The sequence below is a fragment of the Carassius carassius genome, chromosome 5 (genome assembly GCF_963082965.1).
Source record: "Carassius carassius chromosome 5, fCarCar2.1, whole genome shotgun sequence".
NCBI classification, from domain to species: Eukaryota; Metazoa; Chordata; class Actinopteri; order Cypriniformes; family Cyprinidae; genus Carassius; species Carassius carassius.
Genome location: NC_081759.1, coordinates 31964655 through 31985214, shown reverse-complemented (window position 1 = coordinate 31985214; position 20560 = coordinate 31964655). Strand labels below are relative to the sequence as shown.

Below are 20560 nucleotides of genomic sequence, written 5' to 3'. Positions count from 1 at the left end.
TAAGTCTCAAAAGCCTTTCTGTCTGGACAGCTGCCAATCAAATGGTAACAATGTACTTTTCAATAAGTGGGATATATGTAAGCAGTATTAAATAAATAATTAATGAAAACATGCTTAAAAAAAATTAACACTCTCCTTTGCTCTTATTCATGTTTTCGTAATAGGTTACATCCCTATGCACCGTCATTGCTCTGTTACTCTCTTTTTAAATGAATAGAACTTTTAACTTTTGCATTTTTCATGAACTAGAGTGTTTTAACAAGTACTTGCATTAGCATCATCTTTATTAAACAAAAAGCTATAAAAGCGTTCGCCCTCAAATGTACATTCAGATCCATTCCACAGTGTTTACATAATGAGGTATGTATGAGTCAGGTGCGAACAGTGGTGCATCTGTCATCCAAGCTCTCTTATTTTATTTGGTATGGTCCTGAACCCACTGGCACAGCCTGTGACAGTAAGCTGGAGGACTGACTGTGGAGAATGATTGTCGTGGGTGTCTCAGTCTTTTCCACAGATGCTCAAGCCTCTTTTTGAAACCATAAACAGTGAAGATATCAATTATCCCAACGAAGTAACGCTGCTCTGATCCATCAATGACATGAAGCGAGTTTTTGAAGTTAGGAAGCAGTCTCCTGTTCTGGGACTGGAACGTTTGTAGATCGGCTGACTCTGTTCCCATTCTACTTTGTTGCTCAATTATGTCTTCCTCAGGACTTGCGATGTCCGTTGAACAATTGCCACTGTGCATTTCTGTTACGTGACCTTGTGCTGTATTTAATTCTGAGGAGAGGAGTGTGGAGTCTTCCTCTGCCACTGTCCCGGGAACAGTTGGTGAAGTGGCATGTGTAGGACTGGATGTTGCATTTACTGACCTAACAGCCAGTCAGAGAGGAACACAGAACAGAGCAAACAACATTAACCTACTGAATGATTGTCGTTCAGTGAAAATGTGTGGCTGTTGCTTGTTTCTGGATTGAAGCTCTGTTTTTCTGCAGAATATTATTACACCTGAACATTCCATGCAGTTAAAGGTATAGTTCACCCAAAAATGTAAAGTCTTACTTCATTTACTCACCCTCATGTCCTTCCAAACCCATGTCTTTATTTTTTTTCATGGAACATAAAAAGAGATGTTTTGCAGAATGTTCAAGCTGCTCTTTTCCACATAATGAAAATGGATGTGGACCAAAGACTGTCAGTCTCTAAAAAAAAGCAACTTAAAAGTTGCCCCTATTTAAGTCATATGTTAACTTTGTGTGAGGAACAGACTGAAATTTAAGCTGTTGATCACTGAAAAGTTTGACAGTCACTATTTACTTTCATCATATGGAAAAGAGCAGCTTGGACATTCTGCTATTTTTCCTTATTTGTTCTATAGAAAAGAGAAAGTCATAGGGGTTTCAAAAGACATGAGAATAAGTAAATAAAAAAAAAGAGACTTCCATTTTCCATTTTTTGGGTAAACGATTAGTTTAAATGATGGATAAATGCAGTATATGAGATGATGTCTAATGACTAATGGAATGGTAGTAGCAAGTACACACACGGTTGTTATTATTATAGTTGAGTAATTTAGTTTTTGTTATGTCTTTGAAACATTACTTTAAAAAATGACATTGAGGCTAGTTATGATAGCTACATGCCTGCCTGCCAATGGCCATTTGGAGAAGAAAGAGAAGGATCTGGAAACAGAGGTGAACATGAACATTCACAGTCAGGGTAAAGCCTGTTATCCTTAAATACTGAACTAAACTAGAGAGAGGAGGCAGCAGAAAGAAACATCGTTAACACTTTAGTATAGGGACCAATTCTCACTATTAACTAGTTGCTTAAGCATTGGCTGTTTATTAGTAGACTATAGCACGTATTCTGCATGAGCATATTCTACATTCTACTACCTAACTAAATAAGCAAATTAGGAGTTTATTGAGGGAAAGTCGTAGTTAATGGTTTCTTAATAGTGATAATTAGACTAAAGTGTAACCGAAATGTTTTGAAGAAAATATTGTCTCTTAGAACATTTGAAACGAGAGCAAACATTAGTATTCTGCATGTAATCATCTAAAGTTAATCACTATATTCTGCGTGCACCTCAGCAGTCAAGCATGTGCAGTTCATTCAAAAGACTGTGTGGGATAGCGGTGACCAGCCAAAAGTATCTGCGTGCTGTCCGACTGTGTCAAGAGTAGAGTTTTTATGCAGCTTTGAATGTCAGACACCACTAACCTTGAGACTACACTAAAATGTGTTTTTACTACTATTGTGAAAATACATTCATCTTCACTCTCCACTGTTTTCTATTCACAATGCATTTTTAGGTACAGAAATACATTTAAGGACAATACAATACTAACATCTCCTTTCAGAAATTTTCCATTCATTATAAATAAACCGTCCAAAGTTGTGTGCTCACATCTTGTTTTGACCACACCTTCTATGCGGTCAATTTTGACAGAGAACGGTAGTGTTCCTTTTGTAATACTAATAACACAAACTTCCCTTAAGTAGTAACATTAAATTATGTAGTTTGTGGAGATTTCAGTTTATTTTGATCATATTTACTCAAAGAATTGAAAACCATCTTTAAACAATGGACACAAACAGACTTTCATTAAAAAATCTTAGTAAATGTCTATGGTTGTTTGTAGATGACTATATGCATGATATGCTAAAATGATGCTCACTTTTTGGCACGCATGATGAGTGTTGTGAAAGCGAGACTCTGGCTGAGTTCATCCTGGTGCAGGGGCTGATGGGCAAGCAGGAGGCTGTAGTCCAACACATTGAGCGTCTGAAGAAAGGCAGTATCAATCTCCACCTGACGCAGGAGCCAAGGGCGTTGCTGATCTGTCATATAAACAAGGAACCAAAGGATTGAACGTAGTGTTGCAGATCAAGTCTAAATATCATAAAAGGAACTGAGCTTACCTAACTGAATGAACTTTCCTTCAAAATTAAGATCCTTCAAAACAATAATGCTCTGGCTGCCTTCAGGGGCTGGGTCTGTCCACCGGCTCACCTCACAGCCTTTTATATCGTACCTTAAACATTGAGAGAAAAGGGTGAATGTAAAACTAGGAAGGAAGTGTAACGGAGAAGGAGGTGGTAGTGATGGATTGGATCATTATTCAGCTATATTATAAAGTTACAGCTAAAAGTCAAAACAATTTAATAACCAATAATTGCAACGCTGTGGATTTTAGTAAGCCGAGATGAGATTAAGTGATGGAGAGATTAGAAACATTAAATATTTATATGACTGATAATGGATTGATCGTTAACACTTCACAATTTCCATTTATAACATGCAGTAAGTCTTACCTCGTTGTGATTCTATCATCAGGGTAAAAGACACTTTGCATCACAATAAAGTACTCCTGCACACAGAAAACAACATGCACCCTCAGGGTTCATAAAATAATCATTTTAACAGGAAATTGAAGATGCAAAGTGAAATAATTACCATCCTCTGATGTGCTATTTTGATCCTGTGAACACCTGTCCATGAAACAAGCAATTGCTTAAATGGATGCAATAAAGATAGTTCAAGGTTTCTACTGTAGTGTAAATCATCATGAATTACACCTCAAATTCATTATGCGTTAAAACTGGTGGATAAGAAAATGTTTGTCCTGTAACATTAGTAGAAAAAGTAATGTTCATTTAAAAGCTTCCTTTTTCTCACCTAAAAATTTGACAAGCAGAGAGTGTGGGTACTTCTCCAGATGTTCCATGTAGATTCTCAGGTTAGACAAGAGAAATCGCACTTCACTTTTACTCTGTGTCTTTAAGAAGAACCGCTTGTCATTACTAAACAGAGAAAAGAGAAATGCTTGTTAAAGGACATTTGGTTTGATAAAAAAAAAAAAAATAATGTATTATTCCATAAAAAAAAAAGTTTGGCCAGTGAGATTTTTAAATGCCTTTTAAATAATATATATATATATATATATATATATATATATATATATATATATATATATATTCACTATTTAAATAAACTGTTTTGTTTTTTAATGTATTTTAAAATGTAATGTATTCCTGTATGGCAAGTTGAATTTTTAGCAGCCATTCGCATCAGTCATTAGTGTTACATGATTCTTCACAAATAATATTCGGATTTCCTGCTCAAGAAATATTTCTTCTTATTACCAATTTAACACTGTTTTTTTGTATTTCTGTGGAAATCATGAAATATTTTTTTGGATTCTTTCATTAATAAAAAGTCAAAAATAATTTTTAAGATGTTACTGTCACTTTTGATCCATTTAATCCATCCTGGCTGAATAAAAATAATGAAATTTTCTTTGCCGATTCTGATTTCTGATTTTTTGTAAGTGTGGCCTGCCGATACAGATTTTTGCCAATTCCGATTTTCTTTCTAAACACTATAATTGACAGCATATACAAACAAAAATCTATACTTTAATGGAATTTTTTTTTTACATAATGTAAAATTATTAAGCATTACAATTTCCCCATCAGGACAAAGTTACAGTTGTTCTCTCATTTAAACAACTCTCAAATTAAAGTGCTCTGTGACTAGAAAAAAAAAGGTAAAAATAATAAACTGAAAAGGAGTTGCTGTACTATTTAACAAAACATGTAATTTCCCAATGTTTCTTAAAAAGTAATTTTTTCACTAACCTTATTAAATGTGTCATCTTTCACATCAAATTCTTACATTGTTTCAATTAAGCCAGAACAATAATAAGAAACTGTAGAAACTGTTACCACTCGAATGAAATCAGTATCAACAAACTACATCTTTCCACTGCAGGAAACACAGAAGCTGCATCTGAAGTGGCATTAGTTGTATTTACACAGACTTTTTGGATGAAGCTGAAGTGCCATAAATGCATTTACACTGCAACCTTTCGAATGCATATATAATTTTATAAGATTAATGTTTTAAATATTTTGAAACACACAAATAAAACATGTTGGGAAAAATGCAATGATAGTTTTAAATATGAAACCACACCAGTAGGTGGAGTCAAATGACCGTTTGAACTAGTGGATCATTGAGTCCTTTATTTAACAGATTAGTTCAAACGGATGATTCATGACTTTATGAATGGGCCACTGAATCATTGACTCACTTGAATCATCAAAAATGAGGATAACAGTAACGAAACACCGCTGTGTTGCTCGGAGACACACAACAGTTCTGCTGTGGCTTTTATTGGAACTATTTACATCATCGAAATTGAGCAAAACTGTCAATATTATGCCTAAACTGTACATCACTTAATTTGAACTTGTTTATTGAACTTGTTTATAGTGTAAAATCACTTTGCAATCGTGTTGAAACATTTTTTTTTTTCATGCAATGATGCTTATGTAAATAATATATAAGAATTATTTTTTCTAAGAGTGTTGTTGTGCTCATTTGTTTTGTTTTCTGCCCTGGTCCGGGACGATCACATAGAAAACTAATTCTGGACTTTTTAATGTTCCCCCCTGGTGGAATGACCTGCCCAACTCAATCAGAGCAGCTCCTTAGCCAACTTCAAGAAACGGCTAAAAACACATCTCTTCTATCTTTATTTGACCCTCTAACACTAGCTTTCTCTATTCTTTTTCTATTCAATCTATTTTCTTTTTATTTATTATATTATTTAAAAAGCCCTTGCTATTTGTACTGCGTTAAGCTAACTAGGACTTGTTTTAGCACTTATATATCATTGCTCTTTTGTTGATTTTGATTGCTTCCATTGTCCTCATTTGTAGGTCACTTTGGATAAAAGTGTCTGCTAAATGACTTAATGTATTGTATTTGTCTATTTGTGTGTGTGTTACTCATTTTCAAACATGGCAGGTGAACCAGACAGGGTTAAAGGGATAGTTCACCCAAAAATAAACATTTTATGTTTATCTGCTTTACCCCAGGGCATCCAAGATGTAGGTGACTTTGTTTCTTCAGTAGAACACAAACAGAGATTTTTAACTCAGACTGTTGCAGTCTGTCAGTTGTATAACGTAAGTAGATGGGAATCGCGGCTTTGAGTAGGGGTAGTTCGATTGATTGGCTACCGATCACCAGTGTTTGGAATAACAGCGTTTAAAAGAAGGGCGTTAGGTAACGACATTATTTTTTCAGTAACGGGGTAATCTAATTACTTTTCCCGTCGTTACAACGCCGTTAACGTTACTGAACGTTAAATGCGGTGCGTTACTATGCATTGATTTAATATGCAATCCGAACGCACCCCTGGCTCACACAGCGAGTGAGCAGGTGGGTTAATAACAAGATAAGCGATTATGATTGGCTAAGGCAGAGTCATGTGTTTCATGATAGCCAATCAGAGCCAGTGTTTTTACACACACGCGCCAGCGGCGCCAAACACACACAGTCACACACACGCAACAGCTACACAGAGATTCGCAGCAGCAGCAGAAATGGCGAGTCAGGAGCAATCCGATGAAAAGTTTTTCAAGGTGGAGATATAAGCACTACTTCAAATTCATTGTAGTCAAAGGCAAGAACGTGCATGTAATGTGTGACACACGCATCTACAAAGCTAGTGGCCAAAAACACTTTTCTTACAAAGAGTGCAGGATAAAACTCTTGCTGTCTGTTGACGTGCAATAAATCTCGAAAGTTATGTACGAACACCTGTCTGTTCTACTCATTTCAATGGACTTGTGGAAACTGCTAAAAAAAAAAAAAATTTTGACATAGCAACTTAACGCAAATAGTTACTTTCCCTGGTAACGAGTTACTTTTATTATAGAGTAATTCAGTTACTAACTCAGTTACTTTTTGGAACAAGTAGTGAGTAACAATAACTAATTACTTTTTTAAAGTAACGTTCCCAACAGTGCCGATCACTATCGGCCGATAATAGCTTTGGGATCTCTGATCGGCGGTCTCTAAAAAGGCAGATCTAAATTTGCAAATGGCTTCAAACCTTGTGTTTGCACTATAAGCGAGCTGCACAGTTGACACAGGAATTGCCACTTGCACAGTCGAGGCAGTTTTGCATAGTCACTAAAATTTATTTAGCAGTGCGAAAAGAGCACTTTTAGATAAGACAATATAGATGGCACATGTGGAGGTAGAAAAACAATGTTTTTTTATGAACCCGCAGGACTGCTTGTAATAAACATTTAAATGAAAAAGAAAAGGCAGTAGAGCGGAGTCAGTGGTAAGTTTTAATTTAGAATGTTTTTGATAACATAAGAAAAGTAGTTGAAATGGTTTGCCACTTACTTGAGCAACTGTGTTGTGCTGTGTGTAAGCTATTGTGCAACAATTGCATTAGTGTAAAAACAAAAATGCACTTCATGATCAAACGTTTAGGTGAGAAATATATTTTGTTGATTTTTTTATTTTTAACCCAGCTCCCCTCCACCCCTCAAAAAAAAAAAAACAAAGAAAAAACTCCTCTCACAAGAGTCACCTAAGAGGGAAATTCCCATAAGGCTTTAAAAAGATCGGTATCGGTGAGCGGCTCGACAGATACTGCTTTCGGTTATCTCAAAAAAATTCTAATAGGAGCACCCCTAAAACATACACAAACAAAATCAAATTAAACCATATTTCTCAAATGGACCATTGACACTCCTTATTAAGATTCTAGATAGAGTGTCAATGGTCAATTTGACAGATAGGTAGCGGTAATGAACTTATAAGACTTCGATACGCCGTAAAGCAAGAAGAAGACGTGCACACACTCAGGACAGTTCAGACATTGCGGTGAAAATCAGAGGTAAAAAAAACAATGTAAATACTGTTCAGTTTCTTGCACAGACCGGTCGTGCCATGTCTTTACACATCAATGTATCGCACAAGCCGCAGGGTTTAATTAGGTTTTGTTTGTGTATGTTTTATGACTGCCGTGATTCCCATCCACTTAGATTATACTGCTGACAGACTGCAACGGTATGAGTAAAGAATCTCCATTTATATTCTACTGAAGAAACAAAATCGGATGCCCCGGGGGAAAGCAGATAATCTTCACATTTTCATTTTTGGGTGAACTATCCCTTTAACCTTACAGTAGCACTCAACACTGATTACTAATCACTTACAAATTCCTTTATCCCTTGAATTAAGATTTTTGTTTTTACACTCATGCAATTGTTGCACAATAGCTTACACACAGCACAACACAGTTGCTCAAGCAAGTGGCAAAACATTTAAACTACTTTTTCTGATATTCGGTACATCCTATACTATATTCTAAAATGATCTGATATTTACTTTTGCTTGGATTTAATTGATAAGAGCTTAGGCTCATGTAACCAAAAGTTTGAAGATATATGAATATGCTTTTAAGTTTTTCTTGCCTCAAGGGTGGTTTACATTATCTTAACAAGCAAAGTAATTCAACATTAATTTTGTGGGTGTGTCTGTGAAACAGAGGTACCATCCTAGTAGTTTTGTGCGCACATGAACGCCATGTAGGGTGACCATATTATAGTTTTCCAAAAAGAGGACAGTGGGTGTGGGTGTGTGTATGGGTATGGGTGTGGGTGGGGTGGGGGGCTGGAGTGTGGTTGGTTGGTGGTTAAAGTAGTGCAATGACCATATCCCAAATATCAAAACAGAAAAGTTGTCATTTCCATACCTAAAATACATATTTCACATTCACCTCTAAAAACCTCTAACAGCTTCCTACCAGTGGCCCTCCTTAACATCTAGCACATTTTTAACATAGGCAGAATGCACAATGAAAGTGAAGTGAAAGTTGTGACATTTGCCAAGTATGGCAACCCATACTCGGAATTGGTGCTCTGCATTTAACCCATCCAAGTGCACACACACATCAGTGAGAAGTGAACACACCGTGAACACACACCCGGAGCAGTGGGCAGCTGGGAGCAACTGGGGGTTCAGTGCTTTGCTCAAGGGCACTTCAGCCATGGAGGGTGGAAGAAAGCACTGTTCATTCACTCCCTCCCACCTACAACTCCTGCCAGCACGAGACTCGAACCTGCGACCTTCGGGATACAAGTCCAACTCTCTAACCATTAGGCCACAGCTGCCCCAAAATGTTTCAATACAGGCATTTTAGTCAAATCTAATTAAACAACATTTCAAACCTTTAACCCAAAGGAAAAATCAACCCATTAACAGTTTAAAAGTAGCCATAGAAAAAAAAAATAATGCGGACATTCAACACGAGCTGCAGGAGTCAGATTTGACTGATCATGGATTGAGGAGAGAGAGATGGCTGGTTCAAAAGAGATTTAAATACTCTGCGTATTGATATCAGCTCCCTGATGCGCAAAAATGATGCAATATTAGAATGTTTGCAGGGAGTGGTTGGGATTGGACCGAAAAATCATGGGAGCAGGCAATAATGGTCAGAAATTCAGTGGGAGCGGGATTAAGATACAGTCCCTCGCAACACTAATACAAAAACGCACTGGCGACTGTAGAAAGCAAAAGCAGAATTCCCGACATTTTGGGCGATACAGAAATCCCGGGCAGACAATTTTTTTAGGTCCAAAAAGAGGACATGTCTGGGAAAAAGAGGAAATATGGTCATACTAATGTCAAGGCAACGTACAACACAAAGACACTTAACGCAACGCGTAAATGTGCGTAACTAATGCAAATCAAGCAAGCTTGTATTAGGCCACGAATTTTTGTCAAAATAACACATTAGCGGACCAGAGGGAATATGGATTTTTTCCAGAAAACTTCTTGCACAAAATAAATTCAAGCACTTTCAAGGACCTGTATCAGTTTATTTTCAAAAACTTCCCAGGGCCTTGAAAAATTTTTTTTCAGATTCACTAGCTTTCAAGGATTTCAAAGGACACATGGGAGCCCTGTTTTAAGCACCACCATCACAAAATCAGACTTTGAGATCATTCTGAGGTTATTTAAATACTGATTTTTCGTTTAAAAAATATGATATTACTGATTTAAATTCAGATTTTTTATTAAAAAAAAAAAATGTATAAAGAAATCAATAAAATCTTTGTGCGTGCGTGTGTGTGCAGTGCTTTAAGTGGCCTAAAAGAGGTGCTGGTACTCTATTATAGCATATATTTTTTTTTTTTTTTTGATGACTCCCCTCATCCCCTGAGGTTACAACAACTATATTGAAGGGGTTTTATATACAGCAGTCAACAGACGACCTTACAAAAAATAATTAATCCTTTTTATTAGTTTGTGGATTTGCTTTAGCTAGAAAGAGCTACTGAACATAAAATGTGCAAAAGGATTTTGAAAAAATACCCTTAGAAAGAGCTACTGCATTACTTCATTAGCTTGCGTCTGACCTGCAGCGATATCATACAGATTTGGTGGGGTGTCAGCCAGCGAGTCTCTGATTCTGACCGTGTTCTTTTAGTACTCAGAGTCTGAAGCCAGGAGAGCATATTAAGTGTTGTTCACTGTATTAGTATTTTTACCGAGCCGAGTGTGCGCGTTTCACACACCCTCTACGGCATCGTTGAGTTGTTGACAGCGGCAAAAGCGACGCATTCGCTTTTCACTTGTAAAACTCAAAGATGTATGGGTAATGTAGTCTTTGCTCTCGGTGGGACGAATTAGGAAGCTTGCATTGTGAAGGGCGCTCTGAAAAGCGGCAGCGCAGGCAAAAGATTAAAACCTCTATTAGAAAAGATGTCCAAATGAGTGTACCGGTACGCTAAAAGCATGTTCTGGGCGCACGGAGAGGTGGCGGTACGCTCAAGAGCTATATTTGGAAGTGGCGGTACTGAGTACCGGCCCACTTAAAGCACTGTGTGTGTGTGTGAAATCAGGTGTAACTCCCTTTTGTAATCATTAACATTTTCATAACTAACTGTAATTTAATTGCAATTGCCTTATACTGTGCCTGGTGCATATGCTCCTGCATGTGAAGCATTTGTGCTGACTCACGTTAGGAAGAAGTCTGCCTTGCTCTTAGAATTGCTGATGAATTGCAGGTAGCTGCCTTCTGACGAGAGGGACTGCTGATATTCCTTCTCTGTCATCCCCAGGGAGCGCCGCAGACTGGCAAACACCGGCCCAGCATATGTCTCCATCCTGAAGTCCTTCACACAGTCACAAACACAACAGAAGACATTCAGTAGAAATTAGACATAAATATCTTGAATGCCGAAATTATAGTAAGAAATGTTGGCTTTTTCCTTTAACATACCTTATGGATTTGAGTTACTTCAAGAGTATAGTCATCCTCAGACAGCTCATCCTAAAAAACACAAAATATATGATCAGTACTGAAAAGTATATATTGTATAGTTGATTAGATGTTTTTACAGGTATTGTTTTTCTTTTTGTTGTTTAAGTGTGTGAGAGAGCGCTTTGACACCCAGATAACAGGCAGCATATTCATGCATCATTCTGCTGCCTAAGCAGACTGGATTCAATAGAGTCAGGGGTCGGCAGCATCATCTATGTGTGTTTGTGTGTTAGGGAACAACCACATGACCATAAGTGCAACAACCACACTACAAAAAAAGGTTGAGTAGCTAAGAATCATGGGATGTGTTTACCTCATAAACAAGTTTGTGTGGTTCACTGAAAATGGCAATTGAAGGATATAAAAAAAAATGAGGAAGAGGTCAATGTTTCAAGTCTATTTATCTGTGTTGGTTACCACAATTAATTTACATTCAGGAGAAATCAGATTTAGAATACCCAGGTACATTTTAATATGTGTAATTGGTCTTAAAACACTTTAACCATGACTATATTCACAAATATCACAAAATACCAAGCGATTAATTGTCTTACTGCTATCATAAAAAAATTAACAACATAAAAAGGCATATTTTTTTCCAACAAAAAAAAATATTTTATATTACAAATTTCATTAATGACAGAATCTAGGACCAGGACTATCCAATTCTATCTTGTATGGTTTTACCAAACTAAAAACGCCGGCTGGGAGAGTTTGCTGGAAGCCCTGCATTTCTTTTTACTGTTACTGCGGTTTCAATATTCTGTCATCTCAATGAGAAAATTGATTTATAGAAAGCATTGCAATGCTATGTGAATAATCTATGAAACATCACAAATGTGACAAGCCTATGTGGGGGGAAAAATGAGTCATGCACATACAGTACCACGTTCAGAGATGAATAGTACTCTCTTGTTCCTCTATGATACGCTAAAGACACTTACACAACTGCAATCTAAAATCTCTTTTTCTGCTTGAACATTTCTGCCATCTTTTGTGGTCGCTACCATGCACTGAGCCCCCCTCCTCCACAGTGCATGCAATACAATGGTGCTTGTTTCCAAAACACTTGGTTATTCTTTTACACCATATGCACTGTTACTCTTGAGCAAATTACCAAGAAAAAAAAAACTCTAATCAAGCCCAAGCATTGTAATACGGTGCCCCTTCAGTGCCACAAACACACAGTCTCCATGGAAGGATCAAACTAAATATGGTCCTCTCTATGGAGCTTGTCCTCATACTAATTACCGTAATGGTAAATAGAACACTGTCGTCTCCTTGGAGGTCTTTGATCATGCCAAAGCAGTCGTCTCTCTCACCTTTAATTATAATGTGCACTTCAACATTGAAAATGTAATGTGAGATGAACAGTTTATTTCCTTGAGATTGTGTTTTGGATTTTTCTTTTATAATTCCAAACCTGTTTGACTGTAGTGATCTGTGAGTTCTGTATATATAAATTTGTTCATATCACATTGAGTAGTAGATGTTAACACTAGCTGAAGTCAGTAATGAACAGACTAGTCTGGGGGTAAACAAAAGGATTTGAATAAAATGTTTTGATAAATCTGATTAAGGAAAAATGTTATGGTGAATGAAAAAAAGTATAAGTATCAAATAAAACTAAAATACCTCTAAGTTGGCTTTCTGTCTTTTTTTTTTTATTTCATAATAGTGAAGTGACGTGACATTCAGCCAAGTATGGTGACCCATACTCAGAATTCGTGCTCTGCATTTAGCCCATCCAAAGTGCACACACACACACACACACACACACACACACTGTGAACACACACCCGGAGCTGTGGGCAGCCATTTATGCTGCGGCGCCTGGGGAGCAGTTGGGGGTTCGAGGTCTTGCTCAAGGGCACCTAAGTCGTGGTATTGCCGGCCCAAGATTCAAACCCACAATCCTAGGGTTAGGGGTCAAACTATCTAACCACTATGCCACAACTTCCCAATAGCTTTGTAAACAGACATATATTGGAATACTCATATTCTAATGTACTTGTAAGAAATGGCATTAAGGTTTTAACAGCATTACTATACAATGTAATTCTGTCTATTGTGTATTTCCTGTATTTATTACTGAATTGTATTATATCTATATTCATAGCCTATTTTTTGTTATTGCCTTATATTCTACCGGTACTTCATTGTCTGTGTTATGTCTGTACTTTATCTGCATGGAAAGTGTCTGTCACAAAGACAAATTCCTTTTGTGTGTAACATACTTTTCAATAAAGTTCATTCTGATTTTGATACCGATTAAAGACAATTATGTTTTTATATCTTCTCCACAGAGCCCTGGGAGTCCACAAACCAATCAGAACTCTAACTGCATCTTTCCAAATGTAATCTTTTCCTTAAGATGGAAGAAGTAATATTCATTAGGGACTGAATGAGGTGTACTGTAGGTTCATAAACATGGGTATACTCACAGGTAAAGGGTTGTCAATGGTGTTCTGCACAGCGGCACACAGCCCTTCCTTCATCATACAGGTGAGACTGTAGAACTCATGCTGCTGGTCGATCTCAAACAGACCCAGCAGTTTCCATTGCTGCCTCAGTCTTTTCCACCGTCTCCTCTTCACTATGCGACTGTGTCGGCTCACACCTGGTCCTGACATCTCCATCTACAACATACAATGGATGTGTACGTATATACTGTAAAGAACACCAACTTGTAAGCCTTAGTAGAACCCAAATGCATTACTTTTTTTATCAGTATTTTGTTAGTGTATATACTGTATACATGAGACATGAATATATTTTACTGCACTCTACTCATGTTATAATCACAGAGGGATTGGTCATCATCTTGAAACTTGTTAAAGACTGCCTGACAACAGAATAAAATCTGTATCTGCTCAAAAGGTGGGGAAATTATTATCTTTATTACTAGTGAATGCTGCACTATCACTGGAGAGCAGAGCACCTGCAGCAGGTCATAGAACAAATCTGACATGCCATCAGCTGCAAAAAATGCACTGCACCCGTGTTCTTTGCACATGAGCAAAACATAGTTGCAAACCATTTTCAGCCAATTTGTCCTCCGAAGTGTCATGTGCCTAAATGGATTCCTCTGCTCTGTGCACTGAGTGCCAGAGAAATATTTCAGACACAAGTTTATTTGTTTGCAGTGATGGTAATCAGCTGTTCTGCATGAGGAAATTCAATTTTTCAATATCAGTCTGCAGCTTTTCCCCCTCTAAATGCAGCCTGTTAAAAATACCTCTGTCATCAGAACCACATATGAAGTGCAGATTTAAAGTCTAAGTCCAAAATAATGGATATTTGTACTATTCTAAATCAGACAAGGCCAGTAATTGATTAACATTTTTAACAAGCCAACAAATATTAAAACAGGAAGAGTTGAACTGTCAGGAACCTTGAGAAGTTTACCCTCAGTTCGGCCAAAAAAACAAAACAAAAAAAAACGAGGTATTTCTGTCTAATAAAAAAACAGACGTGCACGTACCTCAGTGCGATTCATTATGGGTCCTCTAACACATGTCCTCGTCCTTTCGCCGGGTCGTGGATGGGGAGGTCAGCGCATTCTCTCTGTCCTCGCGTGAGATGACACTAGCAGTGTGTGGATGAACAGCTCGAGCTCGACCAGTCTCTCTTCAGCGCTACTGCAGCGGCCCACCCTACACACACACACACACAGTCGCTCTGCGCTTAGATACGGTACACACGGGCCTGAACGACCAAGAGCGGACACAAACAGACAAAACTATTGGTGTTGATAGTAGATTGATATCTTACACATATCACCATTTACCTTGAACTAAAATGTTCTACACATGGTACATTCTCTCTCTCTTTCGCTCTCTATTCATACACATGTAGCGTGGCCACGGAGTAAATGGCACAATGAATAATAAACAAGAATTAATTTAATGCTGACTACGCCACCCCTTTCAAGTAAGGGGAACTAAACACGGACACACAGGTTCGTTACCATGGAGGGCAGAGACATGGGCATCATAATACAGAATGTTTATTAAGTTCACAATAATCAGATAAGACACTTTAAAACGACCAGACTAAGATATAACTCTATGGGTTAAACAACTACAACTCAGTACACCACATACATAACTAAAATGACTAAGGCTTAACTGTAGCAGGGGAGGCCAGCCGTAGAGTGATTATTCTTGACCCACGCGCGCACACACACACACAGTGAGATAAGTGATCACACACACACGGCAATCCACACTTTGTGCTCCAAACGCCACCACCAGGGTACTAGAACTAGCCTCCCTGCTCAGAAGCCAGATTTTGGTCATCAGGAGACACAAGTTAAACAGTTGCTCACAGCACAATTCTCAACAGTTTATTTGAAGATAAATGAACTCAAACCCAGCCGGGAATAATGGCAGCCTTACACACCACCGCAAAGCAGATGAAATTCCAGCTTTAAGCAGAACCCGCGCACACACACCAAGGCCAGAGCTAGCAAATGACGCATCCCAGGTAGCCTAATTGCAGCCTTTATATCAGCAGTACCATGTTCTGATAGGCTGTCGTTCTAATTACAGGGGAGGGAACTTATCCAGTCTGCCACACACACATAGCAAACAGAGTTGGCCCAAATGTGGCCTCAAGCTGGCACTGCTGGCCTCCTGTCGGCAATGGCATGTACTCTTTCAGCCAGAGCTGGGCCATGTGTGGAGGCACGGCGTGGATCTGAGGGGCGATTGATGCTGGGAAGAGTGTGGCCCAGATCAGTCCATTGATATGTGGCCCAAATCAGGCTATGATCTGGCATCACATTATGTGACCCATGATGAACAAGATGAATACAACACTGCATGATTATGTTTAAATGATCACATACATTTTTAATGAAGTGTAGTATTGTTAAAATGTAGTCTTTGAAATGGCAAGTAAAAACAGAATGAAACATTATCATTTCAGAATTAAGCAAATCAGTCAAGTGCATTAAACTGCACTAAATTATAATTGTATTACATTTTATATTATTATTCTTGGTACAAATAATCTTAGAATCCTTACATGAAAAGAAAAAAAGAGGGAGAGAGTATTTAACCGTTATCATGTAATATTTATTTGGTTTACCATGGGTCACACACTGATCTATAATAGAGAGTGCGGGCACCATTTTTATTAGTATGCTGTCATGCACAAGCATTAAATAAAATGATCATGAAAGTATCTTATTTTTTATTTAAATTCTCTATATCCATGTTTGGTGTGAGGAACAGATCCAAATTCATCTGCGATATGTATCCCCTTCCTCTGTAGAATTTTTTGCTTTGAAGAAGTTTTACAACAACTTTTATGGCAGCGATATCAAACGCTCATTGGCTCTCACCGGTTTCTTCATAGATTAAGAGAAATTCACTAAATAATGTCCACTACAGAGACAAAAACCCTACAGCTGGGTCTCATATAAATAAATACAAAAATGTTCTAAATCTAAATCTACAATTTGACATTAAATTGAATACATTTATCTAACCTTGACAGTAAATGAGAGCATGGGACAAGAGTTAGTGGTTGCCCAAACGTTCCTCTCTGTTGCCTGAGGATGCACTGTTAACTCTTCTCTCTCAACTGCCACTCAGAACTTGGAAAAAGCAGCTGCAGGAAACTCATAACAACAAATTAAAGTACCGTATTTTCCGGACTATAAGTCGCACTTTTTTCATAGTTTGGCTGGTCCTGCGACTTATAGTCAGGTGCGCCTTATTTATCAAAATTAATTTGACATGAACCGAGAGAAATGAACCAAGAGAAAACATTACCGTCTACAGCCGCGAGAGGGCGCTCTATGCTGCTCAGTGCTCCTGTAGTCTACCACTGAGCAGTATAGAGCGCCCTCTCGTGGCTGTAGACGGTAATGTTTTCTCTTGGTGCTTGGTTCTAAATAAATGCGACTTATAATCCGGTTCGACACATGTTTTTTTCCTCGTCATGACGTATTTTTGGATTGATGCGTCTTATACTCAGGTGCGACTTATAGTCCGAAAAATACGGGTAATTAAAATAAACTTATGCACACATGTAAATTAGGGGTGCCAGCATGGATTTGTGCAGCTTGTCAGTTAGCAACAGCTCTGTGTAGTAACATCTGCTCTATGTGAAATCATGCACCTGATGGAATTTACAGCCAATTAGATAACCGGCTTTACTGACGATATGCACATTTATCATTGGCCGATATATATATCGTGCACCCCTAATGTAAATACATAGATAGATAGATATGCTTCACATATAAAATAAGAGAGAAACCAACACAACATTCTATAAATTTAAGAATATTTCTATTCATTTTAATGTGGGATTATTTATATTACAAACAGTTGTCTTTCTCATTCTTCATGGATTGTTGTCCTGACTTATTCTGCTGCTAGAATCAAGCACTCCAGTTTATAAATACATCTATTTACAACATAAAAGAACAGCTGAATCTCCTCAACTTAAAGCATAACTTAACAAAAAGAGAAATCCCATATTCCATAGTCTTCCAGATACACAATTTACATAAATCTACCCCATCTCTTAATTAGCTTTCATCTCCCTGACTATGGAAAGAATTCTCCAAAGCTAAACATGTCACATGTATTGTGGTCTTCAGTCAAGGTTATGGCCATTGGGTGCACAAAGGTCAAACAGGCTACTACGCAGATACATGTTCAGTACTGCTTTGGCTATTAATTATTTTTTTTAAAGAACCACCTTAACATGTCTAATAATTGGAATTCAGAAGAGCAGCTTTGGAGTTGATCTTCACGCGGCTGTGTACAGGAAGGTGGTACATGAGTGAAATCAACACAGCCTGCAGGGTCTTAATCAACTTTCTTAGGTTTTCGATTCTTCCATGTTACCACCCCTATGAAGGTGCCTGAAAAAAAAACAAAAACAATGAGGTAGACATAAATAATAACTAAATTCAGATTTCTTTTTCTTAAGTGTAAAAAACAAGAGTGGATTGTTTTGATTTATGTTTACATTAATGCATTTATTAGATGCTTTTATCCAAAGAGGAAAAAAAGCAATTTGTCAAAAAGCCATATTATATACAATATACAATGAAGGTTTACAACTAGATTAGGAAGCAAGTTAGAAAAAAGGAGCAATGCACAGAAGAAAAATAAGTGCTTTTTGTGTAAAAGTGCATTGTTTTTTGGGTATGAGGTGGTTAAGTGTTGCAGAAGAGGTGTGTCTTTTGCTACTTCTTGAGAGATGTGACTGTCACACCTGTTCGGAAGGGGTTTGGATATAATTGCTTGCTTAAAGCTCACCAACAAAAAGTAAGAGGATTAATGCTGCAACTCCAGGAAGTATGACTGAATATTCTCGTGGAAGAAAATAGCTGTGGATCACATGGTCACTGTCTACAAAAGGCTGGAACAAGGGGCAGAAAAGTCTGCATCAGTGTTTGTTCACTTCAATATTTTTTTTTAGTAGCATATGAAACAAAGCATGTTATGGGCGTCATATCAATTTGGGAAACTGCTAAACTTATTCATCTCATTTAAATGTTGTTAAAGTTTAAGTATAAAGCACACACATACTCACCAAGACTATGACCCAAATGGTGTAATACATAAACAGCAACAGACTAAAACCAACAAGTCCAAAACCAACAGCTTGATCTGCTCCTGTTGCCTGGAAATAAATAGTTTTTAGAGCTTAAATATAAGCCTAAACAAAAGTGCAAATTATATTTTATATAACGCATTTAAAATAAAACGCAAACATGTAATGATAAACATAATATACATAAACATAAAATAAATATTTACTTTTTGAAGAATTATTAATATGTTGTCTTTTATTGACTTAAAGAAACGAATGATGTGTTTTTAAGGCAGGTTTAAAGATGCACACTTATGGTGTGTTTATGCGTGTTTATGCGTGTTTATGCGTGTTTATAGGGTGGTGTTGGTGCAGTGGATAAGACACATGCCTTTGGCATGAGAGACCGGGGTTCGAATCCACTGTGTGACACCAATGTGTCCCTGAGCAAGACACTTAACCCCTAGTTGCTCCAGAGGTGTGCGACCTCTGACATATATAGCAATTGTAAAGTCGCTTTGGATAAAAGCGTCAGCTAAATGAATAAATGTCTGGATCTCTGCGACAGGTCAAATCATTCATTAACTGTCATTAAGCAATGAACAAAGACGTACTTATGAACAAATACATTTAGATGTATAAATGATAACTATTCTTTTATTAGTGAATTATTCTCTGTCGTCTAAATACGGACCACGGAGTGAAACTCGTGTGTTGCTTATTAATCATATTAACTGGAAAGTTAATAACCAGGAACAACGCGGCGACCAACAATTAGGCATAATTTGAATACATATAGAAGAAAACGACAAAAAAATAACAAACATAACACCTTCACGTCTATTTCGATCATCTTACCATTATGAACGTGTCACTCACTTCCGCATGAAACCAAAATGTCCTGATTTTTAAATGTACTTCCGACGAACAACGGACGTAGTGAGGTAGTGCTGGGAATTGTAGTTTTTTTGTAATCTCTCAAAAATGTCCAGCACACGAGGGCGCTCAAAGACAGATAATTACTGGTTAGAATCCGCGCTAAACGCCCATCTCCCGCATCGTAGCCTGTTTTTTTTATTGGTATTATCGTTATGATCTTTTTGTATCAGAGATTGGGAATCGGGTGAGTTAGCCGTTATGACGGAGTATATATTCTACTATCATCTGGTATCTTGTTTAATTTAATGTATAGCATCAACACCATGTCAGCAAGTTAAACTATCAAAGGAACTAAGTTTAGTTAAAGGAACCAAGTTAAGACTAAACAAAATGGTACAGTTTGTAGACCTATTATATTTAGTTTCAGCTTTATTACTACAGCTTGATGTTAAATAAATCACACAACAAATAGTTTTATTACCCAACATTATCTTTATTTCCCCCAAATAATACATACAGATAACCTCACCTGACAGTTACATTAAAGAAAGAAACATTCACATTCGAGTGTAGAAATATAGTTCCAGTCCATCATTAGAAAGTATCCTCTCCATGCATGAAACCAAACACAAGTCCAAGAAAACTATGGAGCAACACCACATTGCTTATATAATAAATATCTGTCACAATCAGAAAAATAAATTCATTTCCATAGTACTTTAGTGGTAAATTCATTTTTAAAGAAATCTCCAGAATATATTTCACTTTATGAATGTTGCTGTCACTAATATGGATGTTATCATGGAAAGCTTTCTGTAAGTGCATATAGCTTTCATCCTTTACAACACAGTACAGGAGATTCTGGAGAATGTGTGAGTGACATTAGTTAGTCCTCGGTATTTAAGTGCTGTTATAGTGAACTTTACATATATATCATCCGCGGTTTCAGTATCCTGGAGCCTGTG

The 20560-nt window shown here is 37.3% G+C and overlaps 2 protein-coding genes across 3 annotated transcripts; both read right to left on the bottom strand.

Moving 5' to 3' along the window:
- Window positions 1-150: 150 nt before the first annotated feature.
- Window positions 151-14821, bottom strand: LOC132141284 (phosphatidylinositol 4-phosphate 5-kinase-like protein 1). 2 transcript variants are annotated; one of them, XM_059550669.1, is made up of 11 exons: window positions 14638-14821; window positions 13598-13792; window positions 11112-11162; window positions 10850-11004; window positions 3689-3813; window positions 3467-3501; window positions 3325-3380; window positions 2932-3044; window positions 2688-2850; window positions 1647-1685; window positions 151-875 (listed from the first exon to the last, which is right to left on the bottom strand). In XM_059550669.1, the coding sequence occupies exons 1-11, from the start codon at window positions 14650-14652 to the stop codon at window positions 416-418; spliced, it is 1407 nt and encodes a 468-aa protein (XP_059406652.1). In that variant the 5' UTR covers window positions 14653-14821; the 3' UTR covers window positions 151-415. The 2 variants fall into 2 exon arrangements, with proteins under 2 accessions (XP_059406652.1, XP_059406651.1); XM_059550668.1 differs by lacking the exon at window positions 1647-1685.
- A 3139-nt stretch (window positions 14822-17960) lies between these two features.
- On the bottom strand, window positions 17961-19709 carry LOC132141301 (dolichol phosphate-mannose biosynthesis regulatory protein-like). Its single transcript, XM_059550705.1, has 4 exons — window positions 19575-19709; window positions 18717-18806; window positions 18440-18542; window positions 17961-18039 (listed from the first exon to the last, which is right to left on the bottom strand). The coding sequence occupies exons 1-4, from the start codon at window positions 19575-19577 to the stop codon at window positions 17984-17986; spliced, it is 252 nt and encodes an 83-aa protein (XP_059406688.1). The 5' UTR covers window positions 19578-19709; the 3' UTR covers window positions 17961-17983.
- Window positions 19710-20560: the final 851 nt, after the last annotated feature.